This window comes from Solenopsis invicta, chromosome 11 (assembly GCF_016802725.1).
Source record: "Solenopsis invicta isolate M01_SB chromosome 11, UNIL_Sinv_3.0, whole genome shotgun sequence".
In the NCBI taxonomy this organism is placed as follows: domain Eukaryota; kingdom Metazoa; phylum Arthropoda; class Insecta; order Hymenoptera; family Formicidae; genus Solenopsis; species Solenopsis invicta.
The window spans coordinates 11,571,870-11,596,374 of NC_052674.1; the positions used below are offsets into that span (position 1 = coordinate 11,571,870).

Here is a 24,505-nt window from a genome sequence, read left to right on the forward strand (position 1 = left end):
AGATTCTGAAGGATGAAAAGCCAATTGAGGATTACGATGTAGCATAAATTTGCATGCACCTTAATCTCCGCGATTCTTTGCATTTTATTTTTCACGCGACTGTAATACTCATTTCTTGCGAATTACATGATCCTAGGCGATGCTCTCGCGAAACGGTACTACGGGCGGTGTAACGGCAAAATTGCACAAGCGGCGGAGTATAGCAGAAGCGCGTTATGCGCGGTAAGTGTACGCGGCAAAACGCACGAGGGACGATCAACGACGAAGAATTATTTGACAGCGCGCCAAGAATTTTTCCTGCTTTTCTTCTTTTTTCGCTATTCGCTCAAGCCGCAGTTCTTAACATCGCCGTGAAACGCGAAAATGAGCGTCATATTTTAGCGTTTTAACTCGCGATTTCTAGCTCGTTCTTGCTTGCCGTATTTATTACACTTGCAGTAGCGAAGACAGTTTCTTTTTTTTTTTTTTTTTTAACATCGTTATTTTCTACTTTCAAAATTTTAATAAAATCAGCCGAGCGAGTAACGAGGAAAAATTGATAAGACCAAGTATTTATTTAAAAATTATTTATAGGTTTACACTTTTATATGAAAAAGGTTACACGTATATATTTAATTTAATAATTGCTTATTATCTCATCGTTAACTGTACTGCTCGTCTTGAAACAAGTCGAGACCTGATAGTCGAAGAAGAGAGAGAGAGAGAGAGAGTCGAGGAATTACACTTCGAAATTATACTTTTAGATACTCCTATCTGTAGCGCACTAGAGATTACGACAACCAGTTTCTGCACTCATGAAACAGGTTAATCATCTCCGTTGCCAATAAGAAAATCACACAATTTATGCTAGGCCATCGTTGGCGAGAGGCCGATGCACACTCTCGCGCGATGTAACGAGCGTTACGAATTAACCCAATAAATTACGTAACGCGTTTGTCACCGTTGCAGAACTAGTTCAGCCAATTGTTGCTATTATTCACGCCTTACTGTATCGGGTCCTTTTTCAACGTGCAATGGGATTGTTCTCGTTACCGTGTAACCAGTTGGGATTCGTTGCGTAAATGTTATGCGCGCACTCGTGCATCCGTTTAGAATTTGATGTAGATTAATAAATTAGCTACCGTCATTCTAAAACATATATTAGATAGAGATACTCTAATTAATTAGTCCATCATGCCGCTTCTAGAAATTTCTAGAAATCTTACATGAAATCTATTCGTATATGCTTATTTTAGAAATACGGTTAAATTGCTAGTATACATTCGATATTTCAACAACGTAATGTTTCATGCGATAATAAATGTTTTCGATTTGGCGTTTGCTTCGTATTAATTAATTAATTCTCCATCTCTTTTCCTATGAAAACTTTCGTTTCGCCATTAGCAATATCGTAATGGAAACTTGCGAACGTGGCATTTGGTAATATTCCGCTTAGCTGAATGCGCCCGCTTTAATTGCGTTATCTAACAAACCGCGAAGCGTAGATGCATGCAATTTACAAATTTAGCATAACAAAAGTGTGCCGGTTAACGGCACTCGGCCGGCCAATCTCTATTAATTCAATAGGTTCGCAAAACTGCACGATGCGTATAATTGCGCCGTCGTGACGCGGTTCAGCCTTATGCATTATATCAGTGGCATGACATTAGTTCGTCAATGGGTACCTGTCACACGTTTCGAAGAGACGTTACCGTTTTTACTTGCCGCACCGCGCCGCGCGGCCGAGGAAGAAAGCGGCGAGGATGGCGCTCGCGCGTGTTTTGCGAGCCAAGCGAGGGAGCCAAAGCGGACACGCTCGATCGCCCGTGCGAAACAATCGGGGGAGGACGGAAGTACGCTTTAAAATCGAAAAGTCGATCGGGTCTATGGGATTAGAAGGACACTATCAAGATCGTGATTGATCAGGCATACCAAAAAAATGATAACAACCTTCTATCTCTTCCGCCATAATTTTGCTAGAACAATAATTCTGCGCGCCGAGATACAAGTGGTTTCACTACGAATATTAATCTATAATTCTTTAGAATGCCCCACTTTGAAATGACAGTCATTATTTGCTACAATATACTGAGAGAAATCGTTTGGTAAGATCAACTAGCGTTTGGTTGAACAGTGATCAAATGAATTTTCTAGTCACTGATGGTACCAAAAATTTACGATTAGTTACGTTTAAAGAAACTTTTTGTAATTTGTTGTATGAAAGTAATTATTTGGATAACGCTACAAATTGTTTAATCAAAGCAATTATAAATTTAATAATTATCAATTGAGGAAAGTATATAAAATCACACAAACAATACAAGCACGAAGACTTAGCTGCGACCGTAAAAGGCATTCTTCAATTTGTATTAATAATTATCTATAAAATTCATTTGATCACTATTCAACCAAACGTTAGTTGATTTTACCAAACATTTCTCTCAGTGTATAGTGAGTAAGAGGTAAGTGTACATCAAATTGCGGTAACGCGAAAGAAAATATAAATACCTGACATGATCTCAGTATATACCGACTGTATAAATACTGATTTAACCTCAAGCCACGTGCAGTCGAAGGTTGAACGAACTTCGTACAATCTTCGAGAAAAAAAAACCACGTGTATCTATCCGTGGTCGTAAAGTTACGAGTTCTTCATCGTAACAAGTATGCGGGCGATGTTACAGAGTGATTTCTGCATTCCTAAGGAGAATCGGAATACAGTGTGCTCTATTGAAAGCGTGAACGCACCCGCATGAAGAAGTCGCACAAAACGAGCCTTTATGCTCGCGGTCGTGTCAGATATCTCATATGTTGCGTAACTCTCTCAACTCTCTCGAGAGCAAACTAAAATTGTGCTACCGTCTGCGTATCATCTAAAATAGCGTTTGCGCAACGTCTATTTACCTCTTAAACAATTTTCATGGAACAGATAGCGGTAAATGGCGCCATTTGGTCTGGTCTCGCGTCCAATTTAACGACATTGCCAGTCCAATTACCTCTAACTTTACGTCCGCGCGTACATACTTGGCTTATTTAGATTAGATTTACTGTAATTAAGATTGTCCAAAGTGAAATTTAATTTATTTCGATGTTTCCGCGTGCCGCTGTCCCCCCGGTCTCTCGCACATTTTAAACAACCTCGTGCTCGAAACCCGACATCGTAATTATTATCTCCGAGCAATGGCAATAATTCCGCGATACGAAAGTGCGCCGCAAAGTTGTTCGGACTCGGCGAGGACTTGGTCGCATAGTAGCGCAAAATTATTCTTCGCGTTTATAGGGCACTTGTGCAAATAAGACCAACCACTAGCCACCACTACTACCATCATCACCACGGCCGCTACAGCGATGTTACGGTCGCGGCGCGATCGTCAGACTATGTTGCAAATTTAAATTTAAATGCCGGGTGCATGCCGTTGCATATTCCGGTGTGCATATGTGAGCCGCATCAGCTTCGTGAGGGCTCCAGGATAATAATTAAGAGTAAGGAGACGGGCAGCGCGGGATAACCTTCGCCTCAGGTGTCTCCTTCGATGATACCTCTAAAGATCACGTTCGCTCGCCACGGGAATGAGTCGCAGCTCGTTTAGATGTTACGTGACGAGTCCAGGAATCTTCAAATAAGCATCAAAGAAATTACGATAAGCGCTCCTGGCGTACGTTTCATCCGGTCTTCCATGCCCTAATCGTATCTTTTTTTTTTTTTTACATATACGATGATCTTCCCACATCTTAAATAGAAACGTGAAATTTGTAGAGACTTTGAATTTTTCTTTAGTCCAGCAATATTACTAAAGAGATATTTTTTAATTTAATTCTTAATGAGCTAATGAAAAATAAAAGATGCGCGCTGGGATTTTGCGAAAAAATTTTATTTTACATATTTTATTACGTGTTCTGGTGGTTATTTCTGGTTTTCACTTTTTGTGGTTTACGAACAGGTAAATGATACTTTCGCCGATACGAAGTACTTGGTGTCGTTTACCTTCTTGAATTATATTATCATAATGTGCCAGTAGATGTTAGTACGGTAATCAGATGCATGCGTATGTACATTCATGACGCTTCAAGGCTCAGACAATAATTAAGAACAAAGATATGCTATTCGTGGCTTTGCCGAGAGAGAGAGAGAGAGAGAGAGAGAGAGAGCTGCAACAGCAATATTGCTTCTCGGATACATTGCGAAATGACCATATCATTCAGTCTGTATCTTACCGACTTTATCAATTTCACGTACAAATTCAATGAACTTTAATTTTATAATATTGCAATATATATAAACATAATTTACACGAAGCGCGTAAACGATATAAGATTGCCGATATCGCACCACCTCGCGTATAAATTCAACCACAGTACTTGTACACTCTTTGTGAAATTATTTGGAAACAACATTATCATCATCCTTCTTTGAACTCAACACGTTAAGAACAATAGAAATTTTATTATTAATATTTATAGAACAATCGTAACTTTGCTGCTATTTTTCAACGCATTTCGTAGCTTGATTACAAAAAAAGGTACAATAAATAATCTAATAATTTTGATAATTTGTAATGATCACAATATTATTAAAATTAAATCAACAAAGTTCAAATAACTTTGTGTTTTTATTTGTTAATTCAATAAATAAAGTTTTAGAAAATGCTTTAGTCTTTTAAATCGCACTATTGCTTTGATCGTGGTTATATATGTATATAAAAACAAATATAATAATCATACAGAGCATACATTGTAACAATATTGCCATAATATAGTAACGTTATTGCAATATTATTGAAAAGTTATCGACATGATAACATTGACGGAAATTACATTTAGTTAACGGTATTTATCTTTAATATTAATAAAATTATGCTTACATAACATATTTTTGCTCGAGAAAAAAGAACCTAAGCAGAAAAAGTGTCGTTTTACTACAGGAAGAGTAATATTAACCTTAGGAGACCAGTTGCTTAAATCGCACTATTTGAAGGCTTCTTAAAAATTGTATTTAAAAATTTATGACGATATATAAAATTCTAAAAGAAATAAATATGAAACGAGAAATGTTGTATTTTATGACGCAAGAAAATTAAAATTATTCTTCATAATTTCTTAGTTATAAGCTTTTATGTCAAAAGTGGTGCGATTTTAATAACCTTACCCTATAAGCTGTCTCGTATCTATTCTTGCTTTTAACTTTGTCAGGATAGTAAAATAACAAAGAATATTATTTACTTTTCATATTTCTAGAGGTAATGAATCCACGTATTTTTATACAGAATTTTGCTCTAGATGCTTTTGGAAACATTCTAGAGTAATGTATTGACGAAAATTCGTAAAAAAGAGATGTAGCAGACTCGAGCTCGCGGAGGTATTCGTGACGGCTCGAGGCTCGCGCAATAATTAAGATTAGAGACACGGCACGACAGAGACTCGCCTCGGGTGCCCCCCGAACGATGATTCTCTTCTCTACCCAACCGGGCGTGGTGTGTTGTGGTGGACCTCGTCCACCGGATCCTCCGTGATGAATCCACGAATTAACCCAAGCCGCATAGCTTATTTATCACAGCCGTTGCACCCGCATTATGCAACGTTGCACGCGCTGTGCCTCATTTTTCTTTCTCTCCCTCCGTTACCTCGCTGAGGGCATTGCTGTAACGTTGGTATACGTGCCACTAAACACGCTTGAGCTCACTCGGACATCGATACCCTTTTATTTATTTGGAAATAACAGAAATATCATATCATTAATGGAGTATCCTCCTCGCGAAATATACTTTCACAAAAACGTAAACGAACGTTGACAAATGTTTTGCGTTGCTCCTACGTCGTCGTGATAGTTTCTGAATGTCTCGTTAATGACGCCAATGTTGCAAAAAGTGTCATCGATACTTTTCAGGGGTGGGGGGGAATATTCAGAGAAGAAACGAGATTTCTTGCACACGTTGTTGTTCGTTTTTCGACGCCCTGCACTCGACGCACACACAGGATGTATAATCGTGCTATAGATGAGGTACCATGGCTAGACCCTGGTTGAAGATGAAAGGGAGGGGGAGGGGACGCGAGAGAGAAACAATCGAGCTGTAATTACGGACGTTAAAGGTGATAAATCGACGCATGGATGGAGCCGGACGATTATAAGCTCGGATCATAAATTTGCTTAACGATAACGTGCCGTGATAATAGGATACCTCTCTCTCGCGTGTACCCTCGCTTCCCGCCCCGCCTGATTTCCGCTTGAGACGGGGTGAGCGGTAATGAATTTAAACTACTTAAAAACTTTCCCTGTGTGCGAGAGATGTGCATCTTTTTGCTTGCACGCTCGTTAAATGGGCGGCGAGAATGCAACAGTTGCTCTATTAACACTACGAACGTGTGTTCTTGTTTGATATCCAAACTGATTATCTTATGATTCCTAATTTATATGCAGGTAATATTACCAGAGCGCAGAGAAACTGTGTGCTGCATAATTATTATATCCACGATTACGTTATGCTTATAGAGGAAATAATTATATTTTATATTATTATTATGGCACGTAACGTGTACAAATTTTATCTCTTAGCATCAGTAATTTCTAGATAAGGAATCACAAATTATTTCTTTAGCAGCGTCGCTTTTCATCTTGATCTCCGAAAGGTTCTTAGATTCGTGATAGATTTTGACAGGGATTAATGACAGACTTCTTTTCGTCGGAGTAACAAAATATATTCGGTTTTCTTCAGCGCCTTTTTTCTCGAGTTTCCATCTCGAGCGGGCATTTTATCATGACAAGAATAAAAACGGACTTGCCATGAGCACGTTATTCCTTCTAAATCATCGCGCAATCACGCGAGAGATCATTTTGGGATATACAAAGATCGGCGAACTCGGCCCGAAGGGATTAAAAACGTCAACACTCGCCGCCACGAGATCTAAACTGGTACGACGATGGATCGGGTTCAATGAGCTGGTCGTTGCGACGTCTCGTATTTCCAAACCAAAGAGATCGAGCCTCGAAAGGGATTTCTATCTCACATGGAACGTTAAGGGCTTTGAAATGCCGGAGCCACGTAGGCGGTTTGTGTGACACATTTGATATTTTCTTTTTTACTTATGCTGAAAGCAATGCCTTTCAGAGAGCAGAAAGGAGCAAGAGGGGGAAAAAAATTGATGTTTGCTGTGTTATTTTACATGAAGTTTATAATTTAAAATATATTTGGTAAATGAAAAAAATGTCATCAGTCCATCAATCACTCAGAATGCACAAGCAGTAATTTTCTTCAATATATAATGAAATATAAAATGAATCTTTTCCACGTACATTTCTATACTTCTACCAGAGAACACGGAAGCCAAATAATTTGAAACACGCTTTCAACGTGTATAAGAATTTACATCGTAGTTTCCTGCGAACGCTTCTAAAGCATTTTTTCTTCTTTCTCCCGAACGATTCTTCTATTGTCCAATTGGGATCCTCCAAGAATTCGGTGGTGAAGCGACCGCAGTTATAAATCGAGAATGCTGATCGCGTTGCGTTTTACGAGCTCGAGATGGGCGAAAGGAAAAAGGAATCGAGGTGCTTTCATTCTAACCAAGTTCGACGCTTCTTTCTCTCTCTCTCTCTCTATCATTGTCGAAAAGCGCGATACGAGATGCATCTCGTGGGGATCGAGAGGGCAGAACAAAACGCGCGCTCTCGACGTCGCCAGGGGAAACTATAAAAATTGTCGTAAAATCCTCTGTATACTTTATGCTCCCCCCACGCGCCTGAGTTGGTTTTAGACCATAGATACACCAAGGGCTCGCGACGACGATGCCACGGCAACTCGGGATCTTCATGGAAAGAAAGGTTTTATCTTCGTCGAGGTTGAAACGTCCACGCGTGACGGCATACGGACATAAATTACGTTTATGTCTTTCTAATTTTCGCTATAAACCAGCTCGTGTGCGATGCACCCGTCGGGTCCACGGGTCGCAGAAAGGATTACTTGCAGCGCAAAGTAATAATTACCGTATGCAGTTTTTAAGTTCTAGGCTTTAATTATCAATCTATGAACTAGCAGAACAAAATATAGATTCGTGAAATAAATCATGAAAATATATATTCGATATAGGCAGGAGAGATTGTTTCCTTCTAATAAAAAAATTTTTACTTTATGTTAAAATAAATTGTCCATTGCATATAATACAAATAGCTCATCACATTTGTTATCATTTCACGTTTTCAGGGCTCTTCGAAGATTTTTCGTTAGGATATACAATATGTACTATTGTCTTATGTGAATAATTAGTCTTTAAAATAGATTGGTTCTATGATAGCCTTAATAATAGTGGTATTCAAGAAAGGAGTGATATGCATATGAATGAGGCGCCTCATCATATGATCCATAAAATAAAGAGGACGCGAAGGAACTCGTTTAATGATACAATTAATTTACGTTGAGAAATCGACAATGAGTTATCGTATGAAATAAATAGCCGCCAGTGACAACTGTTCAAATATTTTACACGTGTGAGTGAATGTAAATTAGTGAGAAAGTCGTTCATCTTTCTTACTTATGATGCTCGACTTAACGCCAGGTGGCCCATATAAAAAAAACATCAGCCGCTCAGAGGTTCTCGCTTTAACAATAATACTCTGTTTATTTATCAAGGTTGATATTATAAATCTATTTGCTATATTAATATTGCAATTTAAAAGCGCTACTAACTGAAAATTATTTTAATTATTAATTTTAGTAAATTTATTTAAGTAATTTATTCCGACAACTCTTTAGTTAGGGTTTTTGGATGAAATTGTATAAGTTTTGATATATTCTTTTAAATATAATTTTACTCTCTCTCTCTCTCTCTCTCTATATATATATATATATATATATATATATATATATATATGAAATTTAAGAATAATGCTACTGTTAAGATAATTAGAGCAATTGTAATTTTTCTACTGAAATGAATGGAATAGATACTTCCAACTCGGAAGATTTTTTTAAGCACGGCAATTAATTTGAAGCTTGGATTAATCATTGAGAGTGTGCTTATTTTCGATCAATTAATTTAATTATCCATGGTCGTTGAGATAATCCTTACGCCACTCAGTTTTGCATCGCGTTCTCGCACATTGCGGCGACGGGTGTAGCTGACCCGGTTAAAGGCGGCGCTAATTACGCCGGCATATACGTAAACGCGCGTACATTAAGCTTTAACGGTGATCTGTCGATCGTCGGCGTTACGTTCCGTTATGCGCGCGCTCGCGGAATGCAGCAAAAACGCAGGGCAACGCGAATTTCGCGAGCGGCTGCATCGCCTGCGGAGCGAATTGACGGACCGTTGAGATTGAGAACCGTGAAAGGGCGCCCTGATGCACCCAAGAACAAACGGGCCACTGTGATTTGGGCCCCGGTTTGCCGCTTACGCACACAAACCCGGCAAATATTTACTTCGAGATGTAGCAAACACGCGCGTTTGAGTCGATGCACCTAATGATGGGCGATACGTTTATTTGCTTTGGATAACAAAATTCAATATAATTCTTGTATGTACAGATCTCGTTTTTTTTTTTATGTAATATCACTCTTGGGACAAGATAAGATAACAAAGTGTATAACGATGGCATAACGATTTGAGAACAATATGAAAAATGAATTAAAAAAGTTGTCGCGAATGGAGTTACGTATTGTAAGAAATAAAATTTTTTTTATCGTAACATATTGTTTTTTATACTTTATTGCTTACACTGAGAGAAAAAATTGTAGTGGTGGCAACTATAAGAGGACAACCATACAAGTTTCGTTAATAGAATTATTATAGTTAAGTGAACTATATTATAGTTATTGCAACCAAGTTCGTGGGTAAGAGAACTAATAAAAAGTAGTTGCAATGACTATATAATATAGTGTATTACAACTACTTTTTTATTAATTCTTTTAACCATTATATATTATAATTCTATTAACAAAACTTGTATATGGTTGTCCCCTTGTAGTTGCCACCAGTACAATTTTTTCTCTCAGCGTACACACGATAGATCATTTGAAATATTACACATTTTAAATATTATCCGTGACCCTTTACAGCCACGATACGAAATTATTGGTTCATAACATGTTGGTATCTGTAAATAAAATTCAGCAAAATCCGATTATGAAAGAATCGCGCCGATAGTACAATGGTAGAGACCATATATAGTGTCAGAGCCAGAGATGAGAACCCGCAGTAAAGGGCTGGGCACCGGCGAAGAAAAGCCGAAGGGACCGATCGGTTGGCGAGAGGCTCATCCTCCCGATCTCTCGCCTTCTTACCAGATGTCGCGATGCACGGCCAGGCATCTAAAAAAGTCAGCGCGATTCTGGCGTACGTCGCGATAAGTGGCAGATAAATCTCGACCGGTGCTATAGAGCGTATATAAACACGATTTCGTTAACTCTCCCGCGTTCTCCCCGCGTTCTTCGCACGCACATGTACGCGCGCGCGTAAGTTACCCATCCGCGGCACGCATACACGCGCGTCGCGAAAATGTGCATCACGACCGTAACAGTCAAGGTGATTATTTAGCTACCGATCTTATCGGCTCTTTACAGCCGACGTTGGGTCGGAGAATGCCTACGGGTCTTATTTATTGAAATCCCCGACGTGTGTTACACGCCGCGAAGTGATTTTCGCGCGAGTAACGAAGAACACGCGGCCCGTCTATACCGGGTCATCTTGAACGTATGACCAAAGTCTCGAATCTGCTCGAAGCGAACGAAGAAAATGATAAAAATTGTCAAGAATTCAAATCGTCTTAAAATGACATCGAAAGTCTTGATGAAAATCTTCTTAGAACCATAAAACGTAAAAGTTACGCATTTTTTGAAAAAATGATTTAGCTTTCTTGCACAAAAATACTTAATAATCATTTTCAGCCCAAGTATATTTATCATCGCGCATCAAGAACAAACATACGTTAAATAATCATACGAGATGTCCAAAAAGAAGAGAGACAACATAACGGGAAACGAGAGAGTACATTGGAGAATATTTAATGTGAAATTGATCTTCACGAGATTATTATTTGTAGTAGAATACGACGAAGGGCCTCAGGCTTAACGTGGCAATAGCGTGTTCCTATCTCATCGTTCATGGGAAGCCCCATGAAATTTTGCAAATGTCTAGTTACCGAAGTAATGCCGTTTTAAGGGTCCATTGTGCAGAATTTCTCTCTTCCCGCCGCAGCCGCACCGCAACGTTTCACGTTTGTTTTACGATAGACGAAGGACGAACCAGCATTTTGCTGGTCCTTTTGCAGCGTTAGGTAACGCTGGAAGCGAAACTCGTTAAACTTTACACGCGCACGCTCGCTCGCCGTAAAGTCGCGCGGGTCGGGTCTCTCGCGAAAAATTCCGCCGATGGTTTTTGCGTGCAGACCGCTCCGAGCTATAAATTAGACATCGATTTCGCTAATCAGTGCTCGAATCGAAGCTAACGTGAGTCTCGTTTTGATTGTTGCAGGTAAGCTGCTGCTGTATGTCTTGATCTTAGTAATTACGATAGCGGTGGTAAGTAGAAAAAGAAATTTTGACATGGAGAGGGCCGATAAGAACCTCGGGGGGATGAAAACATTCCAAAAAATTGATTATATTTATTTACTTGAAAAATAATGCTCTTTACATTTGCTTTTTTACGTAAATTTACTCGCAAATTGAACCTACGTCATTGTTATGTAAATTTGATTGTATTTTTCCGGTTTTAAAAATATTTCTTAACGGCAGTTTTTAAAGGTAAATTTTTTGAAACATTCAAATTGTTGATATACGTTAAAATGTACACAGAGAAAAGGGTTTCTTTAGATTCAGCATTCCTATTTATTTGACTGAAATTTCTTTCATTGAAATAACATATGCTTATACGAAACATTATTTGTTTGAATAAAAATTTTGTTGTTTCGTCAAAAAAATGTCTATTATTTGATAGCAATAATACTATTTTTTTAAGTAATATCTTTTAATCAAATAATATATTAGTTGATTACAATAAGTATACGAACGATGAAACAAATAATTTATTTATATGAAAATGGCAAAATATATTGAGAATATATCTCTCGTTTCAAACAAATGATTTATTTAAAACGAAGATATATATTGTTTCAAATTGAAATAATCATACTTATTGATTCAAACATTGGTTAGCTTGGACCATTTCGAATAACAAATTTGTTTGGATACAATAAAATTTATTAAGCTTGAAGAAATCGTTTTCTGTGTATGGTACGAGTTAAAATAACTTTCGTACGGTACAGTGTATACTGGCACTGCTGAGGTTTAGTTTTCCAACAATTCGAAACGTTCATGCGATTACGTATACCGCTTACGTGTTCATTAAAGATTCATAAACGTATGTTTGTGTATATCTCCAGCGACCGGAAAATTGAGCTGAACTTAGCATGCTCCGCAATTGTTCGTAGTTGTGCAAGAAACAATCAGCACACAAACGTTATTTTTCCGCTAGAAAACTCTGTTGGAGTGTCATAACAGTGTAATAAAAATAATATTCCGTATTGCAGCACCGTAGAAAGATAAATTTCTTGTGCTCGGAGAAAACTGACAAATTCATCAAGGCGAACAGGCCGAAAAATAGTTTTACCGCATTTATCATTAAACCAGTTACGCGCGAGAAACGATCGATCACCATTGCGGCGAACGGCTTCGTTGGTTTATTGCTCGTGATTCACTTGGACATATCTGAAGATACACGGGATCGCATCGTCATGTGATATGCGGCCTTGGTTAACGAATCGAGCTGAGAAAAAAAAAGGAAACGAGAAGCACAGGCACAGCAGCCGAGTAACGTAACTGTTTCAACTAGTCATCGATTTGCGATTTATTCTCTTTCGAGCGCGGTCAATCGCGAGATGCGCCGACGAGAGAAAGAGAGAGAGAGAGAGATCATTTTGCGGTGTTCGTCTCGATTGCGAAAGCGATTTGCAAACCGTGCCGTCGACGGACGTTCGCGCTTTCTTACCCTCGTCCACCTAACGTGCTTTAATGGAGCGCTAAACGGAACGTCAGAAGTGGAAGTCAATCGAGAGTGATCGCGAATCGATCGACACTGAAACAATTCGCGATGTAAGCGGATCGGATTGCTCTATTCTGTCCGATCATTCCGTTGGTAACCCTTTCATTCCCGTCGATCGTCCTATAGTATTTTGATTTATGGGCTAGAAATTGAAATAACCGACGAAACTGAAATAATTGTTTGTAAATGTTTGGAAAAACAACTACTTATTACTTTGCATTTGAAAAATCATTTTATATCTTGTACGATCACAGATGATAAAAATTATATCATCTGTACCGAAGTAATTGCTGTGTAACATAAGAGAACAACTTTTAATCTCTCATCTTAAAAATTTTCCTGTAAACACGTCGCATCTCTCGATCTGCCCGAGACGATCGGCGATTACCTAAATAAACTACATTCATTAAATCTCGTTACGCTAACTTAACGATATCCATCTCGTCTCGGAGCTAAAGTGGAAAATGGCAAGGGATCGGTTAAATCGTCATTAAAATTAGCCGATCTTAAATCGACGGAGCCGGCCCCTTTTCGCGGTTCGCGCGGCATTAGCCTAAGTAATGAGATACTCGGATTCGTTAAGCGACTTCGCAAGAGGCTCTTAATACCAATCCGGGTATTTTAAGGACACGAACGCATCGCCGCGCTCTACATCTCGTTCGTATCAAGCGCGAGCGCGTATATTTTAAGACTATAGGTCTTACGCATTACGCAACGAGAGAAGGCGCGAACAGCAGCGCCGCGTATAGCCGAGGGATGACGCGAGCAGATATCGGCTATTAGCCGATCTCTTGGGGAATTACTCGTAGGAGTGGGTACTTGACGATCGATAGTACCCAGCCGTGGTATTTTCCAAACGACGCCACTGACTTCTCGTCGATGCTTCTTGTAGTGTCCCATTAATTTTGCAAACGTGTTCGTTCTACGATCGCCGCTGCAGCGATCGGAGGAGCAGCAGCAGCAGCAGCAGCAAGTTCTTCTTGCGTGTGTGCACCGCTTGCCACGTCATTCCGCCGCGTTCTAACGGCGCGGCGCGCCGTTCTCGCGAATGCACTTCATATCGCGCGCTAATTAAATGCCTCGACAAATCCGCGAATCTGATTTGCATTGCTAATCGTGTGTACTGCACTTGGCTACACCTGTAACATTATCTGAAATTGAGCGATTTACCGTACTTTACAGCACGCCAACGTCCGCGCTCTCGTCCCGCTATAAACCGATTCTCTGCGCAAACTTTGTTTGAGCGATGTAAAATGCAAGCGACACGACGAGCACCTCTCTTTCCACCTGTGCCGGAGCTCATTTGCGAGTCCGTCGAAGAGTTTAGCCTCACTTTGAAAATTGTTAAATGTTTGAACAAACCGTTTTGATGTTTATTTATTCGACACTTGGGTATATTAAGAGCAAAAATTTCATGGAAATTGTATCGTTGCGAGGCATACCGTCGTCGTCCTTGCGACATCGTGCATTGGCGGATATCAAGCGATGTTAGAAGAGCGTTAAAAGGGAACTAGTTCGAGTCCGGCTCACTCTGAGCTACAACCGCGAGCAAAAAGATGACGAAGGAGAGGGAGGAGAGCCATTTGGATGCGAATGCATAGCCCGTTGAAAGATGCAATTGGACGAGCGGGAGTGCGCGGAGAAAGAGAGAGAGAGAGGAGATTCATCGGTGCAATAATTGCGAGCGGCGCAATTGCGCCGGCATACGTACGAGAGAAGAAGCGCCATCGGGAGGAAGAGGGGGAGGGAGAATAGGAGGATCGGGTAGATAAGTTTTGAAAACTGCGCGGCGCTCGCTCGGCTCATAAATCAGGAATCGCCGGACGTGCGCGGGATGATCCTCTCCTCTCGTATCTCGCGGAGGAACATCCCGCAGCAAGGACGCGTCCCGCGCCGCCCCCCTCCCCATCTCGTGCCGTTCCGCGCACCCGTATGGAAATCGAAATTATGCCGCGCGTACGGCCCGCAACGCTGGGCAATTACGCGAGCTGCGCCCGTGCCCCTTTCGAGCAGAGGAGGAACGAGGGCGAACGAGCCCCGCCGTCGCCGTCGCCGCCGCGGCTAGCGCGAGCCGCCGTTGATTAATGAGAGCACGCTGAGTTTCATACGTTACGCGCCCGCGAGGCGATATCAATACCTGGGGATAATGAAATCGCTCTCGGGAGGGGATTGATTCGAGATGATTTGTTATCAGTGCGATCTCAATGGTAGATACGACCGAGAGATGGTTGGCGCTTAGAAATAGGGTTGGGACGATCGTCGATGGTATTGCGTCGATAACGCGCGTCGGTAAATATAGCTTCGTTAATTTGTCATCGCAAATACGAGAGGGTCGGGGAAAAAAATGCAATGAATAGGATGCATAATAGTTGCGTCGCGTCGCGTCGCACCGTCTCGTTTCTCTAAACGAGTTCCATAAATTTCTTTTTATACTTGGATATAAAACAGCAGTAGCAGCAGCAGCAGCAGCAGCAGCCTCGTGAATGAGAACGCGTAAAGAGATGCTTAAGAGCGTCGTGACGCGACGCTTTGGGTAATTAAAGTAATTTGCAACGAGTTTTCAAAGTCTTTGGGATGCGTGTCGTAAATTCGCAATTTGCTACGGTTAATTATAAGCTAACCGCGTGTGTGCAGTAATCGCGAGCAGCGCGCTCGCGTTTCTTGAATCGCGGGGCGTAATGCCGATTAATGAGGGAACAGGTTTCATAAATTTCGCGACGAGTTATAAGAGACGCGCTCGCCAACGAGTCGAAATGATTCGCGGGGACACTCGCGCGATCGGCGCGACGCGGCGCGACGCGGCGCGGCGTCTCGCGATCGCGGGCTGCGGCTGTTTCAACGATTTACACGCACGCGTGTTTGCGCGAGGCAATCACGCAGATTGCGCAAAAAATTGTAATGCAAGGCGCAGTATTGAAAGGAGATACAATCTTAAAACTTGCACGCGATCGGTCCGCTCGTAAATCAAAAAACGCCCTAACGCGACGCGGAGAGCAGCGCGTCTCGCGCGATCGCGGGAATGTTGTACGACACGAAATTGTGTCTGTCTAATTATAAATGCGCTTTTTCCTGCGTAAAATGAGTCCGCGGATTTTTTTTCATTCGGAACCAGTATTGATTAATGAACGCCCGACGATCGCATCGCACGGTTACATCGCGTATGGGCAGGTTGACTTTAAATCGATTTGCGCCTGGATTAATCGTGAGCGTTAGACGAGCAGAATTATTTCTGCTGCGCGGTCAAAGATGGAGATTGGTATTCGCTCGAGCGAAATGTTTTCATTACAGGCACCTATTTCGTACGTCGCCGTACGTATAAAGAAAGCTAACGCGGACGCAGAGACGCATGCGTGGTGACGACAACGTTACAAAAATATTATATCTATGTAAAGCGACGTTCCGTTTGACTTTTAGCTTGACGAGCGCGATTCGCGAGCGTGCCATCGCCCTTTCCCTCGCCTGCGTGCAGACGCGAACGAACGCGACACCTACGCGCCCTTTCACTGCACCCTTATGGAAGAAATCAATTTACGTGTGCCGCGTAGATCTCGTTAAATTAGGAACGGCGGTGATTAACGAGGGTGCGTGCCTCGCGAACGCGGGGACCACACGGGTCGATTAAGAGGACCGCTCTCGCTTTCGCGCTGAAAATTGATTCGGGCGTTCGCAGGGATGCGAATACGCGCGCGCAAACACTTGTTTTGTAATTACACGGGCGCGCAATCTGCGGAATCTCAGCGCGATGCGTAGAAAAGCGACCAGCAAGTTCTAAAAGTGATACAAGACCGGCCCATAAATCAATACACCGCCGTGGAGATGCGCGGACTTTTTTTTTGGAATAAACGAGCGCGAATGCGAGCACGATGATTAATGGCGTAGCGACCACTCGTTCATAAATTTCAGGACGAGGGGTAAACGAATGAATTGTCGGTGAATACGAACGATTTGATTCCGATTGAGCGAGAAGCGACGAGAAAGAGGGAGAGAGAAAGAGAGGTTGACTCGCGCGTGACAGTGAACTTGACTCTACTTTTATATCGGCTGATTTGTGAAGATTCTTATCCTTCTATTTATATGTGCGTCTCTCGATGAATTTAATTTAACGTCGCATTCAAGATTCCGATTACGGGAGGAACCTGGTTTAGTTGGCAGAACAATGCATGATTTTTAGAACTTTTTTCTCAGCTAAAATAAAACCAATTATTTCCAATTTTAAAGATATTTTACTACAACTTTAAAATGTATAAAAAACTTTTTAATTAAATAATATTAATTTTTTGTTTACGAAATGGAAGCATGTTTGTAATTGTTCCATTGTGTACACTCTAACGGTCACAATTTTTGTTTGAAACAAAAAAACCAATATTATATAATATTTTATGTTATTACCTTCTATATATACTAAAAAAATTAATAGAAAAGCAAAAAATGGAAAATGTGGACAATTTTGAAAAAAATTTGAACTTTTCCTTGCAAAAAAATTAGTGTGATTTAAAGTTCTTCAAAAACATTTTGGTACATGTAGAAGAGACACTAATTATCTACAAAACAAGACCAGAAACAATTCAATCGGATGTTTAGATTTTTCTCGATCGTGTACACAAACTCGAAAAATACTTTGAATCTCGATCTAATATTACAAAAAGACATTCTCAGATAGTACTATCGATTAAGACAACTTTTGAAAAATCGATTCTTATGACCCTATAAACCAGGTTCCCCATTAAGGCACTCGTAAATGTTTCTACAATGTCAATTAAATGCTATTTAATTTATTATGCCATTTATCATCATTTAAAATGCAGAATCTAAACTATATGTTTCTCTTTTGTTTATGATTATTGCCCTGAATTTTCTCTCTCTAATTTAACTTGCAAAAACAAGTCAATAGGAGAGAGTCGGTGAATTCTTCACATACACTTCTCTGTAATTATGCGAATGCTACGTTGTCCCGCGAGTCTTGACTAAAGATAAAAGTTAACATACGCGGCCCTGAATTGCACTTTTATTCGCACGAAGTCGATTAACACGCGCTATTTACACGTTACTTCATTACCCTTCGTGAAAATTCTGCGCTATCGAGAACTTAAGAAAATTATAACGCTTATTTGCAGTAACTAAATGGTAATGAGAAGATGTATTTCCCCGCCGAGAAACTTGTGGGCGCACGAGTGCGCGTGTCAACGGGTATCAGATCTACATTCAACTTATTTTATTTTCAGGATTGTATCACACAGAAATGAATGAGGACTTCTCCCTTAGAATTTGTAGCAAAAAAAAAAAGAATAATGGAATCGTCCTTTAACGCAAATATTTATCTTATGGCTCACACAAATCATTGTGTGCGAAAAAATCAATATTGGTTTTGTAATATATGAAAATTGATCTTTTTGATGTGATATAAAATTTTGATATAAAATTTTCAAGTGGATCCTCAAGCACTATCGGATTTATGTCGCTGTTACTTATATGGGGATAGTAAATTAACATCAGCCTCTGTATTATGCAACTTTCCGAACGATTTAACGGCTTTCTTGCATACCGCAGGATTATCTCTGTCAAGTATCTTGGCGCGATATGACTGAAATATCGCCAGTTTTTATGACCAGCGAGATGCATAGCAATTTTTCAACTCACAATTTCGTAAAATCGTCTCGGTATGTCGTTCACCTCGACACGATTCTGCAGCCTTTCGTCGAAGCTCGTTTGTTACTCGTTAAGAATTGATTAACTCGATGTCGTCACTGTGTGCCCATCGGCATCCGGTTAGACGCATTATCTAATTAGCCCAGAAAGATAAGCTAATAGTACTAATAGGACTGTGCTATTTCTTCTCTGCCCGTGAAATCGTTCGAAAGATAATTTTTCTAGGCTTCTTCTTATGTAACATCGACGACATATATATATAATATATATATATATATATATATATATATATATATATAAAATTTTTAAATACTATTTCTTATTTGTATTTTCGAAAGAGACGACGACTTTTGACATTCTTTCGCGGAATTTCGCGGAATATTAAAATGAAAGAAATAGCGCACGCATCCTTCAGAGCGCGCTGACACGCACATGAGGATCCGCTTCCCAAGCGACACTTGGAAAGTCGTTTCTTTGGCGCGTTTCATCGCGCTTTTTTAAGACCGTCGTTGGCTCACACGATACAAAGGAGCCCTGGTCTCGCAGCAACCCTCGCGCTGTGAAATCGCACGTGGCTCGCAGGAAAAAAGAACGTGGTTCCAGTGATGAGACGATTAATTAAGTCTAGTGGCTCACGAAAGATCTTGCGCGCGCGCACGCGCAGACAACGTACGCACACGCACGTGCTGCGTGAACACTCACACGTCGATCTTGAACCCTCGTGCACGCATTAATACGCACCTACACGAGGCGCGCCTCGTCTATACTTGGCCTCTTGGCCGTGCCGAGGCGTACAGTCTCTCAAAGGTCCTCGAGTGTATCGTATCACCGCGCCGCTTTTCCCTGCCACACACTCTTTCTCTCTCTCTCTTTCTTTTTCTCTTTCTCTTTCGCATCGCATCTCTCTCTCTCTCTCTCTCTCTCGCTGGCTGCCGCATCTTGCACTCCGTATTTATCTTCGTCCCCGCGTACCGCGATACGATACGGAGCGCGAATCGCGCGGAGCAGAAACAGTGCACTCTTTCATCGGACCGACCGCGCGAGATGCAACGCGGTGACGCCGGGCATCGCATCGCGAGAGGCAGCACGGAAGTGGCAGTTCGCTCTCGATAGAGCGCCGTGCTACGAACGTACGAACGAGCCAAGCATCCAGGGATGCTCTCGGGATAATAACGACTCCGCTCGAGGGAGAGCGAGAGAGGGAGACGTCTCGAGAGTCGTCTCGATCTCGTTGAACGTAACGCGCGATGCGTGCGCCCGTCCGGGCGCGCAAGTGATCGGTGAGAGAGATGTGGTTCAAGTATTACAAGGGATATTACGACGTCCGCAAGCTGGAGCTCGAGCTGGTGAGTGTTTCGTACTACCGCGAGTGTACTGGAATCTGCAGAAAAGCGGCGATCACGGGTCTATTAACTCTCAACGTGAGCCTTTCTTCAGCATGCGATGAAACCGTCAATTTTTATCACTTTTGTTAGCCTTGATTTTTTTTTTACTGAAAATCAAATTTTCAATATTGTTTTTTTTTGTACGTAATTTTAACGGATTTCTCGGACTTGTGAATACTCCGTTTACATCTCTATATTGTCTAGACGTCATTTTATCGTCTAGACGATACTCAACAGTAGTATCACTCCCTAAAGATTTATGGTTTTGTAATCTTGAGATAATATATTGTCTGTGCATTAAGGACAAGCTGAAAGTTTCTACATTTCGAGATAATTTTTTTTTTAATTTAGGTTTTTGTAAATTCAGTGTATCGTTAGTTTCCTTATCGCTCTGTGGAATTGTAAATCCTTTTACGAATAATCCTTTAGCAAGAGGAAACGAAGAGTGGAGCAGTATACCGCACATAAATGTGCGTTCACGAGAATGCAGTTAAATTCCGTTGAGACAATACAATTGGACTTTCACCTTGGATTCCTCCGTGATCGTCTTGTCTCGTCTCGTCTCGTCTCGTCTCGTTTATCGAACTTTTTGAAATTCCTGATTCATCGCTAGTCGGTTACGTTCCGCAGACTCGTATTTATCTCTTACGACTCTTCGGTTCTTGAGAGAGGGGAGAAGTCGCTAGCCTCGTGCGAGAGTTTACTGAATGATGTGCATTATGTCGCGTTCCCCGTGATCGAAGTGAGCGATGCAGCGCACATTAAATGGTGCGCTGTTATTCTGATCTGCATTTAAAATAGCAACAATGTACAACTATATCGTATCGTAAAAACGTTTGAATCCTGTCGCGAACCAAACAGTTTACTGATACGATACACGATCATAATAAAACTTTACCGTTTATTGTACAAAGCGAGATCTTTGCAACTCAGTTTCCATGTTGTAAAGCAGCTACACCGTTTGTTAAACAAATAATTAAATATTTGGAAATGGAATCCTATGTTCTGTATTTTAAGACATGCTAATATCGGATTAGAAAATTAATCAAACATGATATACTGTAATGATACACCAATTTATTTTCCTTGTTTAGATAATGAGAAAGAGAGAGAGAGAGAGAGAGAGGGAGAGAGAGATGCAATTTACTTTCGAGCTACGAAAATACTTGGTCATTATTTCCCACGTTTTCTTTTTTTTTTTTTGAGAGAAACGCAAGTTCGTATATCCCTTCATTTTCTACCAATTCCGTCAAGGCTTAGCTTAGCTCCCAGCGTAAGTAACCGAAATCCTAGTTTAAGCTTATTACAGCCTTAGTGGCGGCACGAATCTGATCACACCTGCACAGTTAACTTCCATCCAGCCGCCGTACATAGTCTTGTTCGTCTCACGTCGGGATAACGACGACGCTACCCTCGATCTTGGACCTCTTCCAGTGGTCCCGTCGTGTTCTTCCTCGTCGTGTTCTTTCTCGCGCCCCCGACGTTGCTCTCCTTTCATTTCCTTCTGCTTCTTTATCGTCGGCGCCGTCGTCCCGACGTCCCACTTATCTCGCGTCTATTTCGGCGTAATTTCGTGCCCGACGTTCTCTCGCAGCGACGTGTCCAAGATATCCTACATCGGACTTACGGAAGAAAAAGAACTTCATCCGGCCCTGCTATTTAGAAGCACGTGGCACAAAGAGTGAGTGGAAAGTTTTTACAGTCAGAAACACCGTAAATCGATCCTTTTGTATGAGATTCTATATACACGCATTAATCTTACAATAATCATTTTTATAGATGGATACCTATAAATTTTTTTTTTTAACAAAATTTAGCCTGACAAAATTTTAAAGGATGCACGAATGTTTTCTAAAATTTATATAAAATTCTAGAAGAAAAAAGTTTCAAACAAATTTGTAATTTTTTTTGGTCTTCAAAAATTTAGCTAAAATACCGATTACTATGATAACGATAAATATTATTAGCGATGCATTTATTTGCATAATTTACTGTTTCATCGTTGTGTCTCCTGACTGAATTACTTGGTGCTCGTCGCATCTAGAGGCGATCGTATAAATTGGAACACAACCGACACACGCGCCGAGAAGGCCACGCTTCGAGCTTATCGGTCGGTCTGTCGATTGCCCTCGCAGTGGATTAGAAACATTTGCCTTATAGACGAGCCTGCACTTCGCATGCACACTGACCCGCATGCACTTGCTCGTCGCGCACGAAAAGACACGGTGAGATTCTTTCGTGCAGGAATTGGGACGATCAGTTGCCGCAAGAACAGTGAAAGATCGGAAAATCATGTCTGTGGAACCGTGTATAATTTAAGTGATTTTACATTCAAAATTTCTCCACGAAATCCCTTAGCTTTGGACAATTATCGACGGGGGATATGTGTTCCCGTACCGTTACCAAAGATGATATATCATTTTCAAGCTCTGATTGAAATGCAAATATGAAACGTTGCTCATTTCGTTGCGCAGATGCGTTTAAGCTTTAATGTTGCCTACGCTGTTAAAAATGTCATAAAATTTAATGTATTTTTCAGTTACACATTAAATTTAATGTACAGTACATTTAATGTATCAATAAGTGAAAATCATGTGCATGAAATTAGTGCACTTTTAGTGCACTTTTGACAACATCAAATTTACATTAAATGTTCATTAAATGTTTTTTAATATACCTGCTTGAAATTTGCTTCCGTTACATTTCATTAAATTCTGCTGCCGATTTTTAACAGTGTATCTTGAGTTGTTTGAAAATTTGACAAATCGTGTTCACACGTATTTTGTCAATTTAAAAAACAAATTTTTCCTTTTTTTTTTTTGAGGATAAAGAATATTTTTTACTATTTGTTATGCTATTATAATCGTACAATTCGACCATCATGTAAGAACAAGAAATGGAAATGTAGAAAATAAATATATATATTGTATTAATAGGGATATATATAACAAAAAGAGAATGATATAAATATCAATTTGTCTAAAACTACCTTGAAACTTGTTGCCTGTAATATTCTGCAATAATTCTTTGAAATTGGAATATATCCTTTTTGCATTGTCTTCCGGTAATGTTTCTTGTTTTGTTATTTGGCGCGCCTGTGGAAAGGCTGCGAAGAATCTTCCGGTAGGGGAGTTTACTTGACGTATCTCAGTCAAGTGTAGCTCAGCGTGGAAATTTTCCTCGGAACGTGCAGTAAATTTAGCCGGTAGTCTTCGCATGGCGTTTACGACGCGGAAGTTGGTCAAGCGCTTCAAAGAAACGGCGGCGGCGCGAGCGAAAAGCGAAACTCGCGAGCAGCGCTCGAGCATTTGTATGCTATCGTGACAAATGATTCGTATCGGTTACGTCCTCGACGTGCAACCTGTTCTACACGGTGTTCTAATAATCTCCATTAAATGCGCTCGGAAACGTTTCAAGAAGCGACGTTACGAAAGTTATTCGACATTAATGGCGAGGTGTGATAAGTCGCTCATCAAATTATATCACGTTATGTTACATTTTGTTTATTCTAGTTTTTTTTATTCTATCGCATCTCCCGTTGCAATAATATTTATTTATTTATTTATTAAATTATTGCAATGTTGCGCACTCGTGTGCGTTTAACATTTTTGAAGAAAAGAGCACGAGAAGATGCATACTTTCATTTTTATTACTGTTGTAATATAATGATTTACTTTACAACTTGACAAATATTAAATGTGTTCGACACTTTGCAATTTTGATTACTTACAGGATTAAACGGTTGAACAAAAGGCTGCTAAAAGCAGCGAGGTATCATCTGCTTTTAACGCTTCGTCTTTCCAATTTCGTCTGGAAAAAAAAAAGTTCCGGATCTAAGTGCAGTCTTATCTTGAGACGTTTATTTATACCGAACGCATTTAAGGAGCGCGCGCCACGTTTATAGAATCGCCCTATACGTATTCTCGTATGTCGGAGCGTAAATATAAAGTGGGCGATTTGGCGCCTGGTCAAGAGACTGTCTACGAATGTCCGACGATATTCTGGATTCTGCGAAGAGACGAGAAGGGGGATCCCACGCATATCAAGGGGTGTAGCGGAGGGAGGAATCGGAGACGGCGTGCTGCAAACACAACCTGTGTTTGAAGTTATTTCGAAAACTGGCCCAGGTGCATTGACCTGCAATGTAGTTCTCCTCAACGTTCGGTCTACTGGCTGTCTCTCCTTTCTCTCTCTCCTCCGCCGTCTCGTCCGGAAATCGACGAGCCTTTTAGATCGGAGAACGAAAAGAATTTTTTTCTAATCTCGAAAAAATTTTATTACACGCGTGACGTACACAAACTCGCATTTCGAGCAACATCGAAAAGTATCGTGGCAACAATTGTCAATGTATAAAATCTCAAGTAAAATTTGAAATAGATATCCAGCGTGATCGTGCTTTCGATCATGCTTTATCATTTTAGGCTGGATCTAGAGCAAACAAACGAACGCGAGCAGACGCGAATGAATAA

At 40.6% G+C, this 24,505-nt stretch overlaps 1 protein-coding gene across 4 annotated transcripts in view; it reads left to right on the forward strand.

Annotated features, from left to right (window-relative positions):
• LOC105201419 (rho GTPase-activating protein 20) overlaps positions 1-24,505 on the forward strand; it is a 222,250-nt gene that overhangs the window by 175,634 nt on the left and 22,111 nt on the right. Inside the window, exon 1 of one of the 4 annotated variants that reach the window (XM_026137836.2) lies at positions 18,986-19,997. The exons of the other annotated variants lie outside the window; for them this stretch is intronic. Within the exon in view, the coding sequence (XP_025993621.1) occupies positions 19,941-19,997 (57 nt within the window). The 5' untranslated portion in view covers positions 18,986-19,940. Of the gene's footprint in view, positions 1-18,985; positions 19,998-24,505 lie in introns of those variants that run through there. 4 annotated transcript variants of the gene reach the window in all.